This window comes from Aspergillus lucknowensis, assembly GCF_044049455.1.
Source record: "Aspergillus lucknowensis strain CBS 449.75 chromosome Unknown BJX67scaffold_2, whole genome shotgun sequence".
In the NCBI taxonomy this organism is placed as follows: domain Eukaryota; kingdom Fungi; phylum Ascomycota; class Eurotiomycetes; order Eurotiales; family Aspergillaceae; genus Aspergillus; species Aspergillus lucknowensis.
In genome coordinates, this window is record NW_027263546.1 from 991,520 (window position 1) to 1,013,673 (window position 22,154).

The 22,154-nt window shown below is 51.8% G+C and overlaps 10 protein-coding genes across 10 annotated transcripts; 4 read left to right on the top strand and 6 right to left on the bottom strand.

Annotated features, from left to right (window-relative positions):
• The first annotated feature begins 235 nt into the window (after window positions 1-235).
• Window positions 236-2,086, top strand: BJX67DRAFT_100317 (phosphatase PAP2 family protein). The gene is made up of 3 exons (XM_071024188.1): window positions 236-738; window positions 804-1,318; window positions 1,374-2,086. Exons 1-3 carry the CDS (start codon window positions 635-637, stop codon window positions 1,865-1,867), a joined length of 1,113 nt encoding a protein of 370 aa, XP_070891105.1. The 5' UTR covers window positions 236-634; the 3' UTR covers window positions 1,868-2,086.
• On the bottom strand, window positions 2,060-3,024 carry BJX67DRAFT_376966 (vacuolar protein sorting family 37 protein; the record flags this gene model as incomplete). Its single annotated transcript, XM_071031990.1, has 2 exons — window positions 2,060-2,546; window positions 2,609-3,024. The coding sequence occupies 2 exons, from the start codon at window positions 3,022-3,024 to the stop codon at window positions 2,060-2,062; spliced, it is 903 nt and encodes a 300-aa protein (XP_070891106.1).
• Window positions 3,025-3,341: 317 nt separating this feature from the next.
• Window positions 3,342-4,004, bottom strand: BJX67DRAFT_376967 (ankyrin repeat protein; the record flags this gene model as incomplete). Its single annotated transcript, XM_071031991.1, has 1 exon — window positions 3,342-4,004. The coding sequence occupies one exon, from the start codon at window positions 4,002-4,004 to the stop codon at window positions 3,342-3,344; it is 663 nt and encodes a 220-aa protein (XP_070891107.1).
• Window positions 4,005-4,175: 171 nt separating this feature from the next.
• Window positions 4,176-7,201, top strand: BJX67DRAFT_341583 (tRNA ligase). Its single transcript, XM_071027909.1, has one exon. The coding sequence runs from the start codon at window positions 4,487-4,489 to the stop codon at window positions 6,932-6,934; it is 2,448 nt and encodes an 815-aa protein (XP_070891108.1). The 5' UTR covers window positions 4,176-4,486; the 3' UTR covers window positions 6,935-7,201.
• On the bottom strand, window positions 7,169-9,291 carry BJX67DRAFT_100344 (putative Golgi traffic protein SFT2). Its single transcript, XM_071024189.1, has 4 exons — window positions 8,698-9,291; window positions 8,310-8,430; window positions 7,938-8,088; window positions 7,169-7,555 (listed from the first exon to the last, which is right to left on the bottom strand). The coding sequence occupies exons 1-4, from the start codon at window positions 8,921-8,923 to the stop codon at window positions 7,403-7,405; spliced, it is 651 nt and encodes a 216-aa protein (XP_070891109.1). The 5' UTR covers window positions 8,924-9,291; the 3' UTR covers window positions 7,169-7,402.
• Window positions 9,292-13,544: 4,253 nt separating this feature from the next.
• BJX67DRAFT_100939 (uncharacterized protein) lies at window positions 13,545-14,444 on the top strand. Its single transcript, XM_071024191.1, has one exon. It carries the CDS (start codon window positions 13,626-13,628, stop codon window positions 14,157-14,159), a length of 534 nt encoding a protein of 177 aa, XP_070891110.1. The 5' UTR covers window positions 13,545-13,625; the 3' UTR covers window positions 14,160-14,444.
• Window positions 14,445-14,737: 293 nt separating this feature from the next.
• BJX67DRAFT_100807 (basic helix-loop-helix domain-containing protein) lies at window positions 14,738-16,786 on the top strand. The gene has a single exon (XM_071024190.1). The coding sequence runs from the start codon at window positions 14,872-14,874 to the stop codon at window positions 16,429-16,431; it is 1,560 nt and encodes a 519-aa protein (XP_070891111.1). The 5' UTR covers window positions 14,738-14,871; the 3' UTR covers window positions 16,432-16,786.
• A 207-nt stretch (window positions 16,787-16,993) lies between these two features.
• On the bottom strand, window positions 16,994-18,594 carry BJX67DRAFT_341598 (putative mitochondrial 2-oxodicarboxylate carrier protein). The gene is made up of 5 exons (XM_071027910.1): window positions 18,284-18,594; window positions 18,205-18,215; window positions 18,091-18,120; window positions 17,928-18,014; window positions 16,994-17,856 (listed from the first exon to the last, which is right to left on the bottom strand). Exons 1-5 carry the CDS (start codon window positions 18,356-18,358, stop codon window positions 17,142-17,144), a joined length of 918 nt encoding a protein of 305 aa, XP_070891112.1. The 5' UTR covers window positions 18,359-18,594; the 3' UTR covers window positions 16,994-17,141.
• A 239-nt stretch (window positions 18,595-18,833) lies between these two features.
• BJX67DRAFT_100980 (uncharacterized protein) lies at window positions 18,834-19,430 on the bottom strand. The gene is made up of 3 exons (XM_071024192.1): window positions 19,326-19,430; window positions 18,969-19,225; window positions 18,834-18,908 (listed from the first exon to the last, which is right to left on the bottom strand). The coding sequence occupies exons 2-3, from the start codon at window positions 19,192-19,194 to the stop codon at window positions 18,865-18,867; spliced, it is 270 nt and encodes an 89-aa protein (XP_070891113.1). The 5' UTR covers window positions 19,195-19,225; window positions 19,326-19,430; the 3' UTR covers window positions 18,834-18,864.
• A 1,103-nt stretch (window positions 19,431-20,533) lies between these two features.
• On the bottom strand, window positions 20,534-22,130 carry BJX67DRAFT_341605 (putative GPI anchored protein). The gene is made up of 3 exons (XM_071027911.1): window positions 21,998-22,130; window positions 21,332-21,946; window positions 20,534-21,283 (listed from the first exon to the last, which is right to left on the bottom strand). Exons 2-3 carry the CDS (start codon window positions 21,924-21,926, stop codon window positions 20,676-20,678), a joined length of 1,203 nt encoding a protein of 400 aa, XP_070891114.1. The 5' UTR covers window positions 21,927-21,946; window positions 21,998-22,130; the 3' UTR covers window positions 20,534-20,675.
• Window positions 22,131-22,154: the final 24 nt, after the last annotated feature.

A 22,154-nucleotide genomic window follows, 5' to 3' on the forward strand; every position in this document is an offset into this window, starting at 1 on the left:
GTGATTCCAAACTCAACTAGGACGTTGACTCACAGCTGCAGCTGGTTTCACGACTTGCGGTGGGAGAATTGTGCATCCGAGCAAGCTCCCAAACCAGGCAGCAACGAAAAGAGAAGCCCAGAGGCCAAGCAGTTCCAGAAATCCATCGGTCAAGGAAGCTTCCTTCGTGTGAAGAAGGCCGCGTATTCCGCTTCGGGCGATCAATGAGCTTTTCTCGGTACCTCGAGGAGTTTGGCAGTGATCTGAAAGCCAATTGGGTAGCAGTCGCAGAAATTCATTGTCAATGCATCATCGGGAGCCCCCAACCTACCCCCGCCTTTGTCTGAAAGAGCTGAATAAGAAGACGCGTGTCGGCTGACGCTGTCACCTCTGCACTCAGAACCCCTGAGCTCTCTGCGCTCTTTACCTGAGGAGGGAACTTGTTTCGCTGACTTCGGCCTGAATGACCCAAGCCAAGATCAGATCGGCCCGAGCACCCTTCGAAGGATTTATGTTCATCGACTTTCCACCCTTCTACACAGTGGCCCATGGCTCGGACTCCTGCTGTCCTCTTCTCCCTTGCGCTTATACCTACTTGCGTTGATAACGCCGAATACTCTGAGGCAAACAATCATACTTCTAATTAACGCTCGAGATGGCTCTCACCTCCTTCAAGGCACTGCCGGGGCTGCCGGGTGGTCACGCGAGCATCTCAAAATCGCTCTTTCTATCCTACATCCTGGACTGGATACTAATTATGTATGTATACATTAGTTTCGAGGTCCTGCTAAACTTTCGATCTAAAAACTAACGTTATTTCGTAGTGGTATCGCCCTCATCGGATTTGGATTCCATGAGGTGGAACCAAACCATATGCCCTTCTCCCTTACTGACGCAAGCATTTCCTACCCCCACACGAAACATGAGACTGTTCGAAGCAGCGTTATGGTCGTTGTTGGCCTCATCGTTCCTGCTGTGATCATTGTGCTCGTGTCTTTACTTTTTACACCGGGGACTTCCATCGGCGCCTCCGCGTCTAAGGCCTTAATTTGGCGCCGCAAGCTCTGGGAATGGAACGCTGGATGGCTCGGGCTGGGACTAGCCTGCGCCGGCGTCTGGATGGCTACCGAGGGTTTGAAGGATTTATACGGGAAGCCGCGACCAGATTTGCTTGCGCGGTGCGACCCGGATCTCTCGAATATTGCCACCCATGCAGTCGGTGGTCTGGGACAGAGGCTGGAAGGCGCTCCTACGTTGGTGAGCTGGGAGATATGTCGGAATACAGCGGACGATTTGAAATGGGATGGATTCGCTAGTTTTCCGAGCGGGCATTCATCTTGTAGGTTCTTCCGCACGTGGCTTCCAAGGTACACACTATGCCTAACACTGTATAGTTTCGTTCGCTGGCTTGACATATCTCTCCCTTTGGCTATGCTCTAAATTCTCAATCAAGTTCCCGTATCTCCCTCATTCACCCTTTAGCCAGGATCTGCATGCGCAAAACCGGCTTTCAATCCGTACGCAAGGCGCCGCTCCGCCTGTTTACCTGGTCATCTTTGCGTTTGTACCATGGGCAGTCGCCTTCTTCATATCTGCCTCGCGCTGGTTCGACTATCGCCACCATGGATTCGATATCATCTTCGGCTCTCTCATGGGTGTTGTGTTCGCTTGGGTGGGGTTCAGGTTGTACAGTCCTCCTATCACTCGTGGGGCCGGCTGGTCTTGGGGAGCGAGAAGCCGTGACCATGCGTTCTTTAAGGCAGTCGGTGTCCCAAGTAACATCGGCGATGACAACTGGGCAAGCCAGGAAACTGTGCAAGAGGCACTGGGAACGTTGGAGAACGGACAGGTTGATCTGGAGAGTGGACGGCGGAATCTAGCTGAATAACCGGCCCCTAGCGATTGAGGGTACTCAGGTACCAAGGTACATAACGAGGTAGTCGAGAGTATGTCGAGGGTCGAGGCGACGGGCACCGTTCGCAGATCCTGCATCCATGTTATATAGCGCCCATGTAGTTTACATCCTTCACCATACCAGCTCATTTTCATACCTTTTACCCAATCCATAAACACTGAGATATTACCTCCACCCCCCGACCCTCCCCTCATCCCACCTAGCCTTTGCCTCCTTCCTCCCCGCCAACTTCGCGCCCTCCCCTCTAACCCGTCTAACCCACTCAGCAACATCCCTCTCCGTTGCCTTCCCATGATGCTCCCCCTCAAGAAAACTCTCCTCAACAGCCTGACAAACGGCCTCCTGCTCGGCAATCGCCGCGCTTAATCGCTGATAGAGCGCCTTAGGCGACCACGGCGCCAACGCGGCGTCCATGTCAGCTTGCCTCTTCCGCCACGAGACTTCAAGAGATTGGTGCTGGAGGAGGAGGGTTTCCGTTGAGGAGCGGAGCTCTACCAGTCGGGATTGCAGGTCCAGGAGGTGGTGCGCGAGGTCTTGATTATATTTTAAGAGGGTGTGCAGGTTATTTTGGGATGCAGCGTAGGAGGGGTGAGTGGAAGAGAGGGCGGAGATTAAAGAGGGAGTTTGGAGGACTGTTTGGAGGTCGACGGTTCTATTTAAATGGAAGGAAATGTTAATAGCTGTCTGGAATTCCGGGGAAAGAGGGTGTATTACGATTTCTCTTTCATGCCTTCCGGTAGCCAGTTTTCTTCGGCTGTGGGAGGCCGTGAGACGGTATTTTCTGGGTTTGATGTATGATTTTGGTTTACATGTTGGTTTTGTGCGTCTGATCCGTATTGGCCATGTTGGAAGAGCTGTGGTACACCTGGTGATGGGGAGTTGACTTGGGGCGTGCCTCCGCGACTCGCTTCATGGCTGCCGGGCTTGGGTGGCGGCGGGGGAGGAGTATCGACATTTAGTGCTGGATTCATGATAAACGTGATTAGGGAAATGGTAATAGAATCCGTTGGTCGCGGCCTGATGCCGGAGAGAGATATTGATGGAGAAGCGGTGATGCGGGGAGCCAAGACCGGCACGTGACTGGTATAGATCAAGGCCACCCAGATCTCTATCGGGAATTTCTCGGCCATTGCAAGATGATCGGATGTGCTAACGTAATAAAAGACCATAGGTGGGGTACAAGAACATAGTCAAGTAAGATTTGAGGCCCCGGTGGGCCACCATCGCCTTGGAGGTGGTAGCGATATGTGTGCATAGGATTGCAGGAATAGCTTCAGTGTGCATGGGCCGCATTACTTTCGAGCGGTGCTTTATAATAGTTGAAATATTTTGCTTGCTTCGCGAGGAGCTCGGCTAGATCCAGAAAGCGGGCTGATATAACGATCGGAGTATGTTATGTACTGTTGTATTCATACCTCATCAAATTTGCTCTCGTGCGGCGCCTTGTCTATTCCACTCTTCTTCGCACATCCTTGTCTTGTGTATCAATATTTGACCCTTGAATCGCATCCATGACCAGCTGCCGAAGCTGGTTCTGAGTGGCCTCGCTGTGGAAATCCTCTCGAGCAGCAAGCTCGTCGATGCGTCTCTTGAATTCAGGGTCCACTTCGCTCGTCCCTGCGCTCGCTTCCTGCTCCGACATTGTCCCTAAATTCACCTGAATATTCGGAGGTAACGGCGGAGCTGGATTTAATGCATCGGCGGCGGACAGACTATTGGGGACCGGACCAGTGATTCCAGCTACTTGTCGCAGGTAGGCGGCCACCTCCGGGAACGAGCCATCGCTTTCGATGGTTTCCTGAGCAGTCAGGCCGTCTTCGTTTTTCAAGTTGTAGTCAATTCCTAGGTCCTCAACAAGGCATTTGGCGATGTCCACGTTCTCTGTTACGAACAGGCAGGTTTCGCCGTCCTCGTCCAGAAGATTGACGTTCACTCCAAAATCTCGTACGAGGGCCCGGAGTAGGTTTACATGTCCGTATGAGGTCGCAGCATGGAGCAGGGAGTACCCGTGTTCGTCTTGATTGGAGGCGATGGAAGGATTGGCCTGTAGAAGGGCCAGAACAGCAGAGGGATTGTCCGCAGCAAGAATGTAGGGATTGGGTTGAGTCATCGCGAGTTGTTGAGGATGAGTCAAGAAGAGCTGGAAAGAGCCAAAGGTCCGAAGAAGAAGACTCGTGTCACCCGAGTATGGATCCTGCTCCCTGCCTGGACGGTGATTGCGAAACAGTTTCGTGGCGTGGGTGGAAACAAATGTGAACTTTTTTTTGCGATGATTTGCTTGCTGCCCCGCGATCAGAGGTTTATCTCCCCCCAAGCTCCGTTCCTCCGCTATGATTCATACAACACAGCCGCAACAGACTGCGCGAGGCTGAGCCTTGGACTCGGGAAAGCTAGTTTTTCTAAGGAGTCATTGGAAAGTGCTTTCAGACGAACGCTTGGCTGTTGACATTTCTTTGAGTATTCAGCCCTCCTCTCTCATTCGAAGCCCCCACCCCGCATTCATCTTTTCACGGCCTCGCAGCACTCCCCAGTTTCAGCCCAATAACTATACTGGAACTTCTTCAATACAATAATATTTATACACCGCATACAATGGAGGGCCGCAAAGTGATCCTCCAGGACAAAGGTGAAGTGGCGCAGCTCGTCACCACCCTCGAAGCCGCTCGAATGGAAAACAAACCAGTCAAGAAGAAGACCTTTCGATGCAGGAAGTCTCGATTTATGGTAGGGAAAGGTGGAAACATTCCTGTGGATTCCTGGAAGTTCATGGACTGGGATTACAAGCGTGATGATCTTCCCACCTATGCTCGAGGGCTTTTCACGACGAAGAGAAAGGACGGTACTCCCGAGATTGCTACACGAGGCTACGATAAGTTCTTCAACGTCGACGAAGTCAATTTAACACAGTGGAGGAACATCGAAAACAATACACGAGGGCCCTATGAGCTCAGTGTCAAGGAGAATGGCTGCATCATATTCATCTCTGGCCTGGAAGATGGCTCTCTCCTCGTCTGCAGCAAGCACTCGACGGGTGCCCGTTCTGATACTGATAGGAGCCATGCGCAAGTTGGAGAAGAATGGATTAAGCGACATGTTGCCGCTGTGGGTAAGTCTACGGAGGACCTGGCAAGGCAATTGCGTGAGATGAATGCCACTGCGGTGGGAGAACTCTGTGACGATAGCTTCGAAGAGCATGTCCTTGCCTACGACGCGGCCTCTGCAGGCATCTATCTTCATGGTATTAACTTTAACTTGCCTGAATTCGCAACCCTTTCCAGCTCGGAGGTGCACCAGTTTGCGGATGCATGGGGCTTCCGGAAAGCGAACTTTGTCGTCTACGAAGATCTCGATTCGGTAAAGCGATTTCTCGAGAGGTGCGCCGAAACTGGGTCCTGGAATGGACGAGAGACCGAAGGTTTCGTCATTCGATGTCACATGAGCGAGGGTGGCCGCGGTCCCTTGCGAGATTGGTTCTTCAAATACAAGTTTGAGGAGCCATACCTGATGTATCGGCAGTGGCGTGAATGCACTAAAGCCATACTGTCAGGAAAGTCGCCGAAGGTAAAAAAGCACAAGAAGATCACAGAGGAGTACTTGCTCTATGCCCGCAGGCAGTTTGCGCTGAATCCAGGATTAAAGGTGCCCTATCAACACAACCATGGCATCATCTCCATGCGTGATGGTTTTCTCAAGGAACGGGGCCTCAACGGAGCACAGATTATCCAAATGGAGGCCGAGACCGTCACACGAGATGTTGTCCTGGTGCCTATTGCATCAATAGGATGTGGGAAGACGACGGTGGCCCTTGGTCTGGTCAAGCTATTTGGCTGGGGCCATATCCAAAATGACAACATTCCCAAACAGAAGAACAAACCGAAGAGATTCGCGGCCGAGATTCTGAACCAAATGCTAGAAAAGCCGGCTATCATAGCGGATCGGAACAATCACCAGAAACGTGAACGGGACCAGATCATCAGGGATATAACTGAGGCTTCTCCAAACGCGCGGTTTGTCGCACTCCACTACGTACACGAGCCCAAAGATATGCTGCTTCCTGAGATCCGCGAAGTGACGCGCAAACGTGTGCTGGACCGGGGTGACAATCATCAGACTATCCGTGCCGGAACCAAGGATACGGGTGAGGTCATTGGGATCATGGAGGGTTTCCTCAACCGCTTTGAGGGCATCGATCTCGACCATGAGCCGGACATGAGTTTCGACGAAGTCATCGACCTCGACGTTATGGCGTCTTCGCGCGAGAACCTGGAGAAGGTTGTGAATGCCCTGCATTCCGCGTACCCTCAGCTTGTGAAACAGGTTCCGTCTGCGGAAGAACTCGATGATGCCATTAATTACGCAGTGAGCGAATACAACGTCGACGTGGATCACAGCGCTTCGTACAAGCAGGTCAAGGCGCCAAAGCAGCACAACCAGATCAATAGTCCGACCTCGACCATCAACCTCGAGGCAAAGGTCAAAAACATTGAGTACTTTGGCATCTCACTACCGACTCAAGAGGTCTCCGATCTTTTGCACTCTCTTTTCTCTCCCACCACTCACCCGGAAAAAGCACGGCTATACCATCAACTCGTCAAAAGCCGCCGTGTTCAACCTGCTTTCCATGTGACTCTGATTCACAAAGCCTCCAAAAAGGAACACACAGACGTTTGGGACAGCCTAACACAGCAATACCTGGAAAAGATGCGGCAGAATCCGCCCGAAGACCACAGAGCCACGCCCACGCTAGGGTTCGCACGTATTCGCCTTGAACGCCTCGTTTGGGATCGCCGCCTAATGGCCTTCGTTGCGCGCATTATGCCGTCGGATGAAGATAACCAGCCAGATTGGGCCTGCGTCAACCATGTTCCCCATGTCACAGTCGGGACTGCGTCGCCTGAGATCAAGCCGAAGGAAAGTAATGATTTGCTTCAGCGCTGGCTAAAGGAGGGGACCGAGGGAACGGGAATCTATGAGGCGGAGATTCCGGGAGTAAAAGTTGTTAACGGGACTGTTGGGGTTGTGATGAGCCGGGGGAAGTAAAGTGCCCAAGTGTTTGCCTTATATTATGCGTTCATGAATATATGCTATGGAAGCAGATGGGAAGCTCGCAGAAGCTTGCCGAGCACCGACTCTGCTAATGTCAAGATCGACAAGCGATGTCGCATGGTTATCTACCTAGTCAGAAACGACTCTATCAGGCCGCTGAGCGTGATATCGTTGGTGACTTTGTCGTATTGAGTAACAGGATCTCAGCGTACCTTACTTTGCTGCGATACCTCAGCCCAGTCAAGCGGCGCAAGTTATATCTATTAAATCTTGAAGCGCTCATATCTTATTATACATGACAGATTATAAGAAATATTATTAACAACTTTCCCCGCTCCTGTCGACGTACCTAATATCTATCTTGTACCTACACCGAAACGGAGACCAAACTGAGCTGCCAGGTGTTCCCGATGCGTAAAGTAGTCGCAAGTCAGATGTAGAATGGACATTCGAGTAGACGACCTACCCGGATACCCAAGCAGTAACTCGCTGTGCCCCGAAGCGGCCCATAAATTGTAGGCCCGTGCTACCCATGGGGAAATAGCTAACGACATACCAGAGGAGGGCAGCGAGTTGGAAAAGTGATGAAATGAGGGTGAGGAAGGTCGAGTGGAGCTGCAAAGGAGAGGAATTAGTCAGTCCTGATTTAATAGAAATTGTATTATCATGGTTGGCAAAATATTCAAGGGCGCTGTCCGTTGCCCTGTGGGAGAAGGGAAATGGAGGGTGTTCTGGTATAGTGCCCGATTCCCCGGCTGCTTCCGGGTGACAGGCCGCGTCGTGTCAGGCGGTTTGTGTAAGCAAGGTGATGTCATGGGTTGCGCCTTCTTGACCAATTCAAAGGCTGGTTTGGAGGGCTAAGAGGAAGAGATATGCAGGTTGGGTCTGTCAAGCAGGATTCCCTGCGGAACATCTGCATAGGTATGCAGGGGTGGAAGATGCACGACGGACCGTTCCTTTGCGAATCAAAGAGATCGAACAAAATCAAGGCACTTACCCCGATAGCAAAATACAACGTCATCGCAATGGACCCAAAATACGCGGCCGTGAAAGGCAAGCGTGGTCCCGAGACCAGATGCTTAGCGTAGACCGCAGGTCCCATGAGGACCGCCCATGATAGCAGAAAAAGTAGAGATCCGACGGACCACCTATGAGAAGGTACCGATTAGTGTCAGCCATTCTCGGATCCACATTCTATGGTAAAGCGTGTCGGGATAGGGTCTGCGACGCAAGATAGAATTTGCCCAAAAGCAGGTTCACAGCCACATGAGTTGCGCCGCCCCGTGCCTCGCAATGTAAGGGTTAGGGGGTGTGGTAAGAATGCAAGAAACCAGATCTGAAGCTGGACGAGATTTGAAGGGCCACTTACAGAATAGCAAATTTGCGGGGTTTCAATGAGAGCACCGGGAATAAGAAAAAACAGATAACGAAGCAGACGGCAGCGCCAAGGTTGCATGCGAAAAAGATGAGCATCCGGTCCCATCGGCTCACTAGAAAGAGGAGATCAGCCTTGCGGGAAATCTGAAGGTAAAAGCGAGGGAAGTATAGAATACAAAGGGAACCATGGTAGTAACAGGAAGTAAGGAGGAGGGCGAGATAAGGGCGAGATATGGACGAAACCGGGATGGGTGGTGTCCAGGCAATCCAAGAATCATCCATGAGGCCTGGAACGAATTCTCGTCACCTGGACAGGATAATGCGGCGAATCAAACAGGGCTGATAGTCTAAAAGCACGGTCATGAGCTCTCCAGACTTACGGGCAAAGAAACCATCTTCCTCCTCGCGTCGGGTCGCAGCTGGGAGGGGAGCTCCTGGACCTTCATGTGTGGGGAGTTGTAGATAGCCGTCTCCTTGGCCGAACGGGTTCAGGGACTGTAACCTCGAGAAGAAAGGAGTGGATGAGTTGGTGTTGGCCGGTGTCTCTGCCTCTCGTCGGGACCAGCCGAGCGAATTCACTGAATCTCGAAACGACGTAGTTGCCATGACGTGCAATCCTCTACCCTGTCAACCACGGAATTTTGTCGATCCAGCAGCGGGGAAAAGGGGGGGGGCGGGTAGGAGAAGGCGAAACGCGCTGTCCTGACGAAGATTTCACTGTGGCTTTAGCGGGAACGAGCCGCCAGCCACTGTAGCGCGAAGCTGGGATGTCAAGCAGAAGTTCCCTGCAGGGACTATGCACGGTAGAAACTGGTATTCTTCGTGCAGATGATCTGCATATATCTTGAAATGGTGGGTGGCTGCACGCTAGCGAGGTGAAGGGGAACGAGGACCAGGTGACTCCTGCGAAACGACACTAGGCGGCTCTAAGAGTACTTGGACGGCAAAACCTCGAGCCCCGTTCTCGATCACCGGGCCTCTGGCGAATACTGATCAAGAAAGTAAGCTAGATTGCTGATAGATGTGTGATCGATTCAATAATAGTCGTTGTATGACACAATCTGAGCTCGTTCACTGGCCGGTTGCTGCCCCTCCACAAAATAGGATTCTTAGAGCCGGATCGGAGCCAGGATATGAGATGACGTCGAAGGCAGATGGAACAGGCACACTAGGATAAACCGTAGAGACGAAGAGTGCATCCACTAAGGACAAAAGGCAGCGGGCCCTTTACCCAACGAAGCAAATGCTCGGGTCGGGAGGCACCGGCCAGGTGGGGAGAACTGCGGAGTGGGAGGAGGGCGTGAATGCTCGCCTATTCGGCAGCGTAACATCAAGAAAGGACTCAAGGCACTGGAATAAGTCGAGGCTGAGGCCGTTTCTAGACCAGGTTGCGATATTAACGAGCTTGTCATATGACTCTGGGTTCTGAAAAGTCGCGGAAACACAAGAGGAGGGAGGAGTATGGAAAAGGGTGTGTGGGCTTGAGTTTGGGCAATGGCAAATGATTGGAGGGCCGGAATGGTTACATACCAGCACACCTTTTGCTGAAGACAAAGATCTGAGACCTTGGGGGGTTGAGACGCCCTTGATGGCCTGGGATACAAAGCGCTCGAGCTTGGAGTTGACCAGTTGGCCGGAGGTATCCAAGGTTTGGAGGAGCAGGCGGTGGAGGTTTGGCAGCTGATGGATGAGGAAAACGCTTACCCCAAAATAGAATAGGCTATGCCAGGCAGATCGACAGCAGCCAGTTAGCGCTTGTGGAGTTGCCATGGGTGGCAGAGCAAATATATTTCATTCGCGAAGTGCTCTGTATGTCCAAGCCGATTGGAGGAAATTATCACCGCCTTCTACATATGGGTGACCACCATCCACTTTGGAGCCCCGCCCAAGTGTCATCCAGGGCGAGTTCTGTCTTCGCCTTGCTTTCACTCTCCAACCCTCCTTTACGAGAATATCGATGAAACTTGCAAGACAAGCGAGGTCTACTGACCCTCTCGATCAACGGAAACTGACTAGTCTCCACGAACCCATGTTAACTCAAGGATACGGTAGTCAATCCCGTCAATCCAAGCTCACTGAGTCTTCAGCGCTCATGCACGCCGGAGGCTAGCAGTTTAGGACGCGCATTATCGCTGCAGATGCGCATCGGCCACATTCACTTCGAAGATCTAATCTCCTCATTCGAGTTGGAAATTGCGCTTGCAAAACCGGTAGATATAGAAAGGATCGACCACCGCACTCTGGAGAAGAGCTCCAAACCCCAATCAATCTGTGTTGTCGAGCACGGGCCAGGAAGATCACCCCCTCCCTGTCTTAAGATCTTCGCTCCCAAGGATTCAAGGTATGACAAGAGTAAGTCAGAGTCGGATAACCGAGCTTCGTCATACCCGAGAAAATTTGCCTGGTGGCTCGCTCGATTGTTCATGTTACACCTGGGTGCGGGCCATACCGTTTGATGCTGTGGTTCTCCTTTCCATGTTCGCCGCCGTTGCAATCTGCCCCGCCTTTTGGGCTCCGGATCCAGCGATAAGGTCTGTTACCAGACTTAGAAAGGTCCGCTAGGGAGAGGCCGACCGATGTGTTATGATTTTCATGAGGGGCAGAACCTGTGAAACGTAATTGTGCTCCACAGTACCGGGGATGCGCCTTGGAAGCTTCTTGCGGGAGCCGTGGATGTCTTCTTATCGATCGCCATGTCCTCTGAACCTTGACGGGACGGCACGGGTACGGGCACGAATCTGTGGGAACCAATATGAATCGCCAATGTCTTGTCTCTCTTTCAGTCGCTGAAAAAAAAAAAAAAAAGATATTTTCTTTTTTCTGTGTTCGATAATTCAGAAATTTATTTGAGAAGCTTTTACATCAATGCAACGCTCGGTCCCAACCCTGTTCAGCCATGAGTCTAAAGCAGAAACCTCGATAACCCGGGCTCGCCATCCATACCTCCCCAACTTCGCCCTCGCATCAGGATGAACCTGACCTGATGATTGGATGTGAGACACTGCCGCATTCTTAGAGCTGTTTTCGGCTGACTTCTTCACATTCTCAACTGTTTTATATTCCAGATCGCCTCTTGCCAATCGGGGAATAACCAGACTTGGCCTTGGTCAGACAAGTGAGAAGGGAACCCAAGAGAATATTAATAACTCGAGAACTGTGTTTCTGCTCTTTGGGTTTGAGACCAAAATCAAATACTGCGCCACAATTCCTTCCTGTCTGCCTCTCATGACTGTTGCCTGGGCGCAAACCTTCCGGGAGGCGACAGGCTGCACCGCACAGTGTCACGGACCGCCTTGCGTGGAGTGTGTGTGTTCAGCTTTCTGAGACGCTCAGGCAACTTACTTCTGAACATAGCTGATGACGAAATCGCTATCAGCGAGATAAATCCGGTGTGGATGTTATACGTAGTCCCCCCGCGGGGACGAAGATAACCCTTCCCCATCTGGGCGAGGGTTGGGGTCTCTCCTCCGCCACAGTCGTTTGTTGGGTGAAGCTTCCAGCTCTTGTCGATCTGGGTCGTTTTCAAGTGCGCCTGTGGGCAAATGGGAGTCTGCGCACCTGCAAGTCCTCCACATGGCACCGTTTTCCTTGATATACGCTTCGGCTAGGATTTGAAGTGGTGGTCAGAGAGCTCTCCACTACCTTTTTTTTACACGACTTTACACTCACAGGAAACGCCTATGATGTCATGACAAACCCTTTGTTTGGAGGGCATACCTCAAAGCTCTCACGCTCGCTGGTCACCCACCGGAGGTCGGGATGATTAGATCGGCTATGTTTGGACTTTCCCCAACCGGACAACTGATGTATTCTAGCGGGAAAGTCAACTTTGGACCAGAAGTCCGGAAGGAAATCACACTCCCTCCGGCCCAGGAGGGTGAAAGCAAGATTTTGGAATCAGGCGAAGGAGGGGTGTGGACCGAATTAAGAAGAAAGGGCTGACACCAAGTGAGTCATGATGTCGCCTGGGGAAGTAACAGGTGACAAATATAGTAGTACCTGCGCCTGTTCATGGGATTATGAGAATGGGTGTCTTCTCCTGCTTCCATTGTATGTGCCACCCTCCTTCATGGTCCATGAAGGGAGGTATCTGACCCTCTTCCTTTTACACCATGGTCCTTGGCCAACCACATCCTCTCTTTGCCCTCATCTATTCTTCCCAGTAACCTATCTTGACACCCTCCATGTTCGCATAGCTCTCTTCATGCTAGCTTCACTGCCACCTCCTTTTCCCCTTTTGTATTTATTCCTATTTTCCTTTGCTGGAACGAGAAACGCGCGTAATTCACGGTAGTTAGCCCTGTTAAGCCTCACCCATTCGGCGATCGACGCCCATGCATGACCATTGCAGCGGTATGTATATCAAATGAGAGGCTCCACAGGTTGGCTGTCTCAGAGATCCTGTTTAAAGGCCCTGACCACCCCCGACATTGACCTGCGAGTCATTTCTCCTCTGCTTCGTTCGCTCTCCCAGCTCTTCCAGAAAGGCGGCTATGCTACCCTTCCCGCAGCTTCTTCACCCCTTTTGTTTGCTTTCCGAGAGATCCGACTTATTTCCATATTGGAACCTTTACTCTCTTGCTACCCACAGAGGGGTAGCGCACATTGGGTGGTTGTCTTCCGCCGGGGTTAGTGTGAGTAGCGCCCCGCTCTAGAAGAAACTCCCAGTAGCCTTACTGGGGCTTCGAACCATCACACTTTCTTGACTTTATGTTCCTCAAGTTGGCCTTCTCATTTCTGGGCACAGCAGCCAGGAGCAAACATTATCCAGAGCAAAGTCTGAGCCTGAGACAGGAAACCTGAACGACTGAGACCTTACGGTTGTCGGTAAGTAACTTTGTCAGCTCGGCTTTCTTCCCAAATTTTTGTTTCTTGCCTTTGTCGTTGCACGGGCCAGAGGAGAAGAACATGGGACGCAGTCTACCCTTGCATGGAACTTGGGACACCATGAGCGATGCTCCCAGGGATGAAACGGGAAATACACGGACCCCACTTCCAGCAATACCGGGGTTGTCGCGAGAGAGATCCCTGTCAATTTGTCAGGACGCCAAGGAGAGAGAAGTATCGAAGTATCGAAGAACCGCCAATTGCCTCATACTCTTGCTGGCGATATGCAATCACCAGCAGCAGGGCTTCAGAAGAGTGATCGAATCTTCAAGGGAAACACTTCGCGAGAAGCACCTGTTCGACGATCCAGCTTGCCCAGAAAACTTCGCTTGTCTCACGGGCCCCTGCGCGGATGTGCTAGTTGGGCCGAGCGGGGGCGGGGAGCGGAGACAGATTGGGATGAGAAGGAGCCAATATAAATATGCTCCCGGCTGCTGAGAGGATACTGAGCGAAAGCCACCTTCCCGGCGAGCTCCAGTGGATCCTGTACTCGGCCTTGGTGCTTCAAAACCTGCGTCCTCCAACAACGTTAAGGGTCCGAGCCTGGGAATCGTTGAGAATCATACTGCCCTTCGTGACCGCCCGCGTGTCCCGAACCCAGACCGCCTCTCCATCTCCAGCGAGGCTCACCACCGCCACCCAACAGATCGGAGTTTCCTCCCCCACGCTCCCTTCGCTGGCTTGGAGCTCTATATTCGCCGTCCGTCTTTTCGCCTCTTACTTCCGCCCAGTCGTCTTTGGTCTCTCTCCTCTCATCCTGAGGCTTGTTTCTCATCCCATTGCCGCCTCATTCACCGCAGCTTGGGAAGGAGGCATTCCAGTCGCACCCCGCCTCTCACCCAATTGCCCTTCTCCGACCCTCCTCCCCACGCTTCCAGCTTGGCCTCACGATTCGTCCTCCTGGCTTGTGGACACGCCTCCTCATATCTTCTCACCTCGACCATTCTTGTATTAGTTGCTTTGCATTCTCCATTTTATCGTCTCTTTTCTTTTTTCTCTTCTTCGTTTCACACCCAATTGTTCCAATTCCTTGTTCCCCTCCGTCGCTCACACCGGATTTTTAGACCGATTATTCAGCTCTTGCGTGGACTGCCTCTTGGAATCTGGCGTCCACTCACGATAGGGGTTGTCCTCGACTGACTTGCCCACTTTTCAACCCATACCGCCTGCTACACATTACCACGCAACGAAACACTTTCTCAACAGATCTTTTGAGGCGCCGCTTTGTTCTCCTGACAATCTCCCTTTGGTTGGTGCATCCATTCCCTCGCATCGAATATTTGCGAGCGCTTCGCTTCTTTGTCTCAGAAGATTGAGTCAACGGTCTTTGCGCGGCTGCAATTCCTTTATTTGGTATTTTCCTTAAGTAACCCTGGGTGCTAACAAGACAGAATCTCATACCTGCATACCAGTTGTCGTTCTCAAGCCTCCCGCTCTCTCCGCGGACTCAGCATCGCTTGCCTCCCGAGTCAGCTTACATCGTCATCTCGAAGCGAGGGGTGCTCAACCTTACGACATACCTCAATCACCCCTTCCTTCTACGTCGCTCGCACTCCCTTCGAGTCGGTAATTTTGAGTTTGTTGTCTCCTTGGATTCTGGATCGTAAGGGCTCCCTGTGGATCAAAAGCGGTCCGCTTAGTTGAGGCTTGCCTGGGCTGGATACACTATGACTGACGCAAGCATATTCATTAAAACTGAGCCTGACGAGCACAACAGTGACCAAAACCAATTCGTGATGTCGCAATCCGGATATTCTATGCACAATCAATTTGGAAACCCCAACGATGGGGTCGATCCCTCAGATCTAACAATGCAAAACGGTGGATTCATGGGCTTCGGATTCAACTCGCAGCAGAATCTCTCATCGAGTTTCAACTTCGGAAACTCCGGCATTGATACAGATGAGCTATTGGATTTGGAGATTAACGGACAAAATAATCTCCAACAGAACTACATGCAGGACCAGCACTCCGGCGCCGGCATCTCTATGAGTCATCCCGGCCAGATGTCGCAGATGTATTCGAATACTCCGGATGGTAACCCTATCCACAGCCCTTTTATGCAGAGCAGCTTCAACTACGATCAGTTCCGAGGCATGAACCAGGGACAATTGAGCTCTTCCCATATTCAGAGCGCTGGCTCTCATCTTGAGCAGAGTTACCTCAATTCCAAGGCTCGCCCGAGCATGCAGACGATAGACCGCACATCTATGGATGCCCGCAGCCCCATGACCCCCAAGACCCCTGCTTTGGGCGGCCTGGCTTTAGGAACGCCAGAATCAGGAAGCTTCCCTACTCAACCCATCCGGACAGGCTTGCAACACAGACACCAGAAGACTCTATCAAACCAGTGGGACGGGACACCCGGAAGTGCGCATTCATATGCAGAATCCCCCATCTCCTCCCCAGGCCACCCCTCTCATCATGCGGCCATTTCTGAGATCTTAAAATCAGGAAAGCATGCCTCCTTGCCGGCCAAGGTTGATGCCCACATACCCGGAACTGCCCAGGACCTTGAATCCCAGGAAGCCAAGCGCCGACGCAGGAGGGCCTCCCATAACTTGGTTGAACGCCGCCGACGGGACAATATTAACGAGCGCATTCAAGATCTTTCTCACCTAGTACCCCAGCACCGCCTGGAGGATGACAAGGTCCGCAAACAGCTCGTCAATAACTCTGGCTTGTCTGGCACGGGAGGCAACTCGAATGCCGCAACGTCCCTTCTAGCTGGCGGGACGGGCCGGCGCGCCGCCGGCAACATCACAATGGGTTTGCCGATTGAAGAAAAGGAAAAGGGCCCAAATAAGGGAGATATTCTCAACGGCGCAGTGGGTTGGATGAGAGATTTGATGTGGGCGCTTCACGTCAAGATCCAACAAGAGGCTGAACTGGCGGAACTGATAAGCAGTCTTGGAGGAACCTGGCCATTTGAGCAAACCGAAGAGGAGAAACGCATGCGCACCGAGATTCTCGATGCCATTGAGAAGAATGATCCTCCGTCTTTCCACTATACCCGTGCGCCGGGAAGTGGCCTCCGTGTCCCCAAGCATACCAATATCGCAGGGGACGCGTTGTCGTCGAACGGTGCCTTGAGCCCTCAGAGCCTCAGCCCGCCATTCACCGGCTCCAACAACACCGGCGGCGGACAAGCACAATACTGGAACACCTCCGGCCACGCCGGCATGAGCTTCAAGGAAGAAGATGAGTATGCCATGGAGATGAACTAAGATATGCCTGCTGCTTGCCCTCGGCTTTTCTGACGATTGAACGGCATAGCTTGTTGCATACAAGGCGTCATATGGATGGGGTAGTTGACTGGCGTACTCCGGAGTGATACACTTTTTTCCGCCTTTCCAATCGCGTGTTTTCTACATTTTGTGTCCCATTCTTATTACGGGAGATTTTCTGCCACCATCTTGTTTGCGCTTCTCCGCCTTCTGCATTTGTTAACGCCACCGCGTGTTGTTGAACGACATACTTAATTACAGCTTCCGCGTCTACATCTTTACATGCGTCGATTCAGCTGAGATTTCTCGAGTTTGCTTTGTGTTTACCTGGGGTTCCGTACTGCCTTATCGATACCCTTTCTTCCATTTTTACCCCGAATGCATGTCCTTTTCATCCTCAGTATTTCGGAACGTTACCTGTATTACGCTATATCCTCTGAGTTTCCATACAGTGCTGTCTTCTAGTATTAATCGGTTCCGCGTGTATACTATTCGCGGGCCTGCAATACATTTCCATCTCGACTCTACTCCGGCCCGACTCATCAGCATGGAACACTTAGACGTAGAGTAAACGGTTGTCGTTGTTTTTTTTTTATGTGAAATGTACAGCTCTCTTTTCTATGGCACGTTCTAAGAACCATGTATCTCTATCGTGCATGTTTAAAGAAAAACCAGCATCAGACAGAAAAACGAAAGACCGCATCAATCCGCTAGACATCCCCCCTCATCTTACGGAAGAAATCCATCACTCCCGTAAAAACAACCAACAGAATACCACCACCAGGTCCCAACCTCAGCACCTTAGGGATAAACCCCTTATACAGTGCCCCGAACCCTTCCTCCTTCATCACGGTCCCCACAGCCGGCCAAGCCCAGTTATACTTGGGTGTCTGCCCCGCAATCTTGGGACTATTCTGGATCCGCGACTTGACCACATCCATGGGCGTATTCAGAATCGTCCCGGCAGTCCCACCAATCGATCCCGCAATCAGGTCATTCCGCGTCTGCTGCGCCTTATTCCCCGGTTCGACGGCCGGCATTTGCGCGCGCACCTGGAAAATACACCCAAAGTAACCAGAATTCCACAGGATATGGCGCCAGAGCGTCGATTCAAGGCCATTGTACAGCGCGAGCGGGCCCTCGGCAGCGACGATCTTGCGCACGACATCGAGCATCCCGTTGTATTTGCCCGCGGAGGCGCGGTCCTGCAGACGGATCTTGACGAGCTCAAATGGGACGACGACGAATGATTCTGTGGCGCCGGCGGTGGCGCCCGTGAGGATGGCGAGGGACTGGGTTTGCTTTTCGGCGCCGAAGGCGCTGCGGTAGAAGGCGCCCCAGGAGTCGTTTGCGGCGAATTTGGTGGCACGCTTGGGCGCTTCCATTAGGATGGGCGCGGAGATGCCGCGGTATAAGCGGGAGAAGCTGTTGGAGTTAGTTGCATGGTTTCATCGTTTCGTTATCGTTGGGGTTATCAGGCAGGCAGGGGAGGGTACCCTTCAGAGCGGATGATTTTGCGGAAGCAGTCGAACATGCCATTGTAGGATTCTTCACCGGCCACGCCGGCGCCTTGTTGGAGTTGGCTGTTAGTTAAGTGTTAGTAGGCTTTTGCGTCGCACTTCGCTTGTTTTCCCAACTGCGTCGATAGAAGAGACGTACACTCGGGTTTTGACGACGTCCAATGGGTACCTATTCAGCTATTAACAATTATTCTCATCGCACAATTCGTTTATTTCGCTCGGATTTTCCGTCGACGAAAGGGGGAAATCGCACATCACCAGAATCTGAGCCACGCGGTCAATTAGATTTGACCTGAATTTAACCGGTATTAACAGAACGCAAGCCGACTTACCTCCGACACACCGGCCACAGCACCGGCCACGAACTGGTAGGCGAAGGGGAGGGGCTTGGGGGCGTCGCTCGCCATGGTGATTGTAGAGGGAAGAGTGGAGAGGGGGAAAATTTGTGGGAGAGAATGAGAAAAAGGGGAGAAAGATGGTTGGAGATGACCGAAGGCTGCTTTTGGGCGATTTGGAGGCAGACTGCGCTGCGCCGGAAAAGAAACCGAAACGCAGTCGAGGACGGCTTCAATGCGGCTATGGTATTATGTAATCAGACATGTCCCCGGATAAACCCACCCTCAAGCACGCGAGACCAATACCACTATGAAGCAGGATCAATGCTGGATAACCTCTCCAATACATCAAGAAACAGGAGGGGAATTAGAAAAGGCCGCTGGTTTAAGGGGGCTGGGCGAACGTCAGAAAACACTTGTGTTGTACACAGCCGAGAGGCGTGGACCAGATGAATTACACCATGGGTGGGCAGGTATCTCGGACAAATATCTCTCCCTGCCCCTGTCCAGTTGCTAAACTGTCTAATCTAACAAAGTCTGAACGCACACAGCAAAAGTGTGATACCATATGCGTATTATTAACGCGCCCGTCTTAGAATTTGTGGAAGAACTGCGGTATCGACTGAACGGGATGAGCATGATGCTTTCAAAGTGTCCCGAGGAAATACTTCAGGGGAATTACTTCTCGTGCAGGGTGTATGGTACGGCATCTCCAAGTCCTCAAGTTTTCCTTCGACCTTTCCTCTAAGAACCTCAACAGCATCCTTTACAGATACTTGACGAAAAACCAGTGGATTAACCACAAATATTCTCATCATGATCTGCACCTCGTTGATGTACGGTGCAAAGAGGTTGGTCATAGCTACCGGGTTGGTAGATAATCCATCCCATCCATTGACGACCAACATCACGGGGCGTTTGGAACAAGTGCGATAGCACCTGGAACAGCTATCAGCCATGTTGATTAGTCTCACCAGAATGGTCTACCTTAAAGAGGCGCTGAACAACACGGAGAAAACTGGGATGGGGAAGCACCTACCCGATGACACCCGGAGAAAGGTTCCGGAAGGATTCCCAAGGTTCAAAAGAATTGACATCCACCTCGACCAGCCGGAAGATCAAGGTATGGGAACTTAACTAAAAAAAAAGTCAACCCTTCTAGGAACGGCAACATAGCCCCAAATCGGCCTTCCCAAGCTCGATGCCTGGGTAGCTGGACGTCAGGCTGGAGGCAACGCTAGCTGCACTTCCTTTGCCTGTTCCTGGCATGTAGCACAGGACTATATCATGCTTGCCAATCCGTCCATCGCCATCCTTTCCAGAACATCTCCCGTGGTGACACAAGATACCTCACGCAGGGTAGATCGGATCAAAGACCAAGTTGAGTATGGAATTCCATACCCTGTTGATGTCACCTTCTGAGCTCTCGTGGTTGAGGTCGGCAATCGCATCAGCGATGCCATAGACGTCGAGGTACTAGTTGCGGTAAGTATTCTTCTAGGGCTTGATGAACTGGGAAGCATACGGTTGTCTGGGGTGTGCAGAGGACTATCTTCTGAAGAGCGGCCGCCAGGAGAGTTCAGTCGTAACAGTCTCTTACTAGAATTCAAGCAACTCCCAAAAGCCTTTATAGGAGGTGGTCCCCACTTTTGTGGCCAGAAAGAAAGGATATATGTGGCAAATGTTGATGCAGTCACCCGGTAGTCATGAAGGTAGGCGACTTTCAAGGCAAACGCTTTGAGATCTTTGATATGAGGTAGCCAAACAAATGCACAAAAATCTGGCTCCACTTTTTCACCATGGCGTCTTCCAAACATTCGGAGGACCGGGACAGAAGATCTCAAGATGATTTTTGATGTGATAGTGTCCGATCACTTCCTGCGTCAGCAGATCCTCTAAGGTTGCGCAACTCGTTTCTGGTGTATCTTTTCAACGATCCATCAGGATTCCGTTCTCTTGAATGGCCAGAGGCTGGTTTTCTGCAAACTCAAGAGCAGCTCCTTCCAGAGCACGGGACTCACAACCATGAGCTACTTGGGAATCTTGGCTAGTCGATATCGGCAAGACAAGATCTCGGAATAAAAGAGGATGGAGGTTCTGAACTCCCAACGACGGGCGATCTAGGGGTTTTTATATCCACTTGGCGGCTTTATCTCATTTACAGAAGGGCAAGAACTTGCGAGATTCCCTTGGACCTTCAAGGTAGGAGTCAAGAATGAATGAAAAGAAGGGTACAGAGCGAGGTGCCGGCCAAATTCTTATTAAGTTGATCATTCACCAGTGGATTCTTTCTCCAGGCGGCAGTTGGGTGGGCAAGCCACATGTCTTGCTACTTTCGGCAATCATTTATCGTCTTTTCATAAATCATGTCTAAGCATCGTTGTTGTTATCATAACATCGTCCAGATCGTTCCAAATGCCATATAAATCAGTGTTTTCCAACTCCTTGTGGCCCTATTCCCATCATTCGGAGGCGCTGCGGGCTCCTCCTTCGCTACGGTTCCCGTGGTTGATGCAGTTGGGACAGCCGTACAGCTTTCTCCGCATGCGTATCCCGATGGGCAGCATCCCCCGCCTACAGTGTCTGCGCACTTGAACCAGCCACTTGCACATCCTCTTGGGCCGCTCCCTTCACCGCTTCGTGATGTCGTTGTCGCCTCCGGAACCACAATGGTGCGATCATCTGACACTATCGTCGTTGATGGTATGGCCGGGCAGGATGTGGTATCGCAATCTCGACCGGTACGGCAGCATCCACCGTGATAGACTGCAGAACATGCGTAAAAGCCAGTCGGACACACCGACTCTGTGCGAGATGTTGTCGTGGTAGTAGATAAACTGGTTGGGCGGTCGGGGGGAGCCAAGTCCGTAGTCGACGACGATGTGGTGCTGCTGCTCGTCGTCGTAGTTGTCGTTGTTGTAGTGGGAATTGTTTCAATTGACGTAGTAGTCAACGTTGTCGAATGTGTAGTTATTGTTATCGTGACGACACGCGCACCTGTCGTGAGTTAGGACTGAGTTTCTCCACTTGATGAAGGTAGCTTACATCCACCACTGACACAGTCGTAGCCGGGAATGCAACACCCCCCTCCTAGAGACGACGGGCAGCTCGTGTATCCCTCCCAGCAGGACCCAATCGTCCCGGAGCAGTCCCGGCCAGCAGGACAACAGCCTACATCCCCGGACCCCGTATCTTCGACAACGACACAAGTCTCGTCCGTGCCGCAGCAGCTGTCAGATCGGTCGATCGACGTGCATGCGTGCGTTCCCGCGGGGCATTGGAAGTCCCTCCGAATAAGCGGTGACAAGCGTATTCCCGAAAACCGCTCAACCCCAAGTGAGAACGGCCGGCTGAGAGGATATGAGCGAGGCAGGACAGTGTTCCGGTCGAATTGGGTGTTTTGGCTGTTATCCGGCGACACTGTCGAGTTGGCAACAAAGCTGTCTTCCCCGAAATGCCAGTAGTCCATGAAGAACTTTTCTCCCTCGTCATCACTCATCTTCTGCACGCCCTGGACGGACTGCTGGGAGAGAAGCGCTTGGATGGCGGCATTGCGCTGTGCTGCCCGCTCTGGATTTATGTCCGCCGATACTTGTGCAGCGATAGAAGCTACCCCGATTAAAACAGGGGCGAAAATCATGAGTCGAGCTTGAATGCGAACTAAGAAATGTTAGCATCATCGGATTGTTATGGTAGGTGTGGATTTCTCACACTGTGTCAAGGGTTCCGCTATCGCTGATCACACCCAAGGGTTAAAATAGAGGCGGTTCCCGCGAAAGCAATTAAATGAATGGTCAAGAAGAATGGTCAAGCACAATGAGAAAAGGAAAAAAGGAAAGCCATGGCCACGCTTGAAGTCCTGGATGAC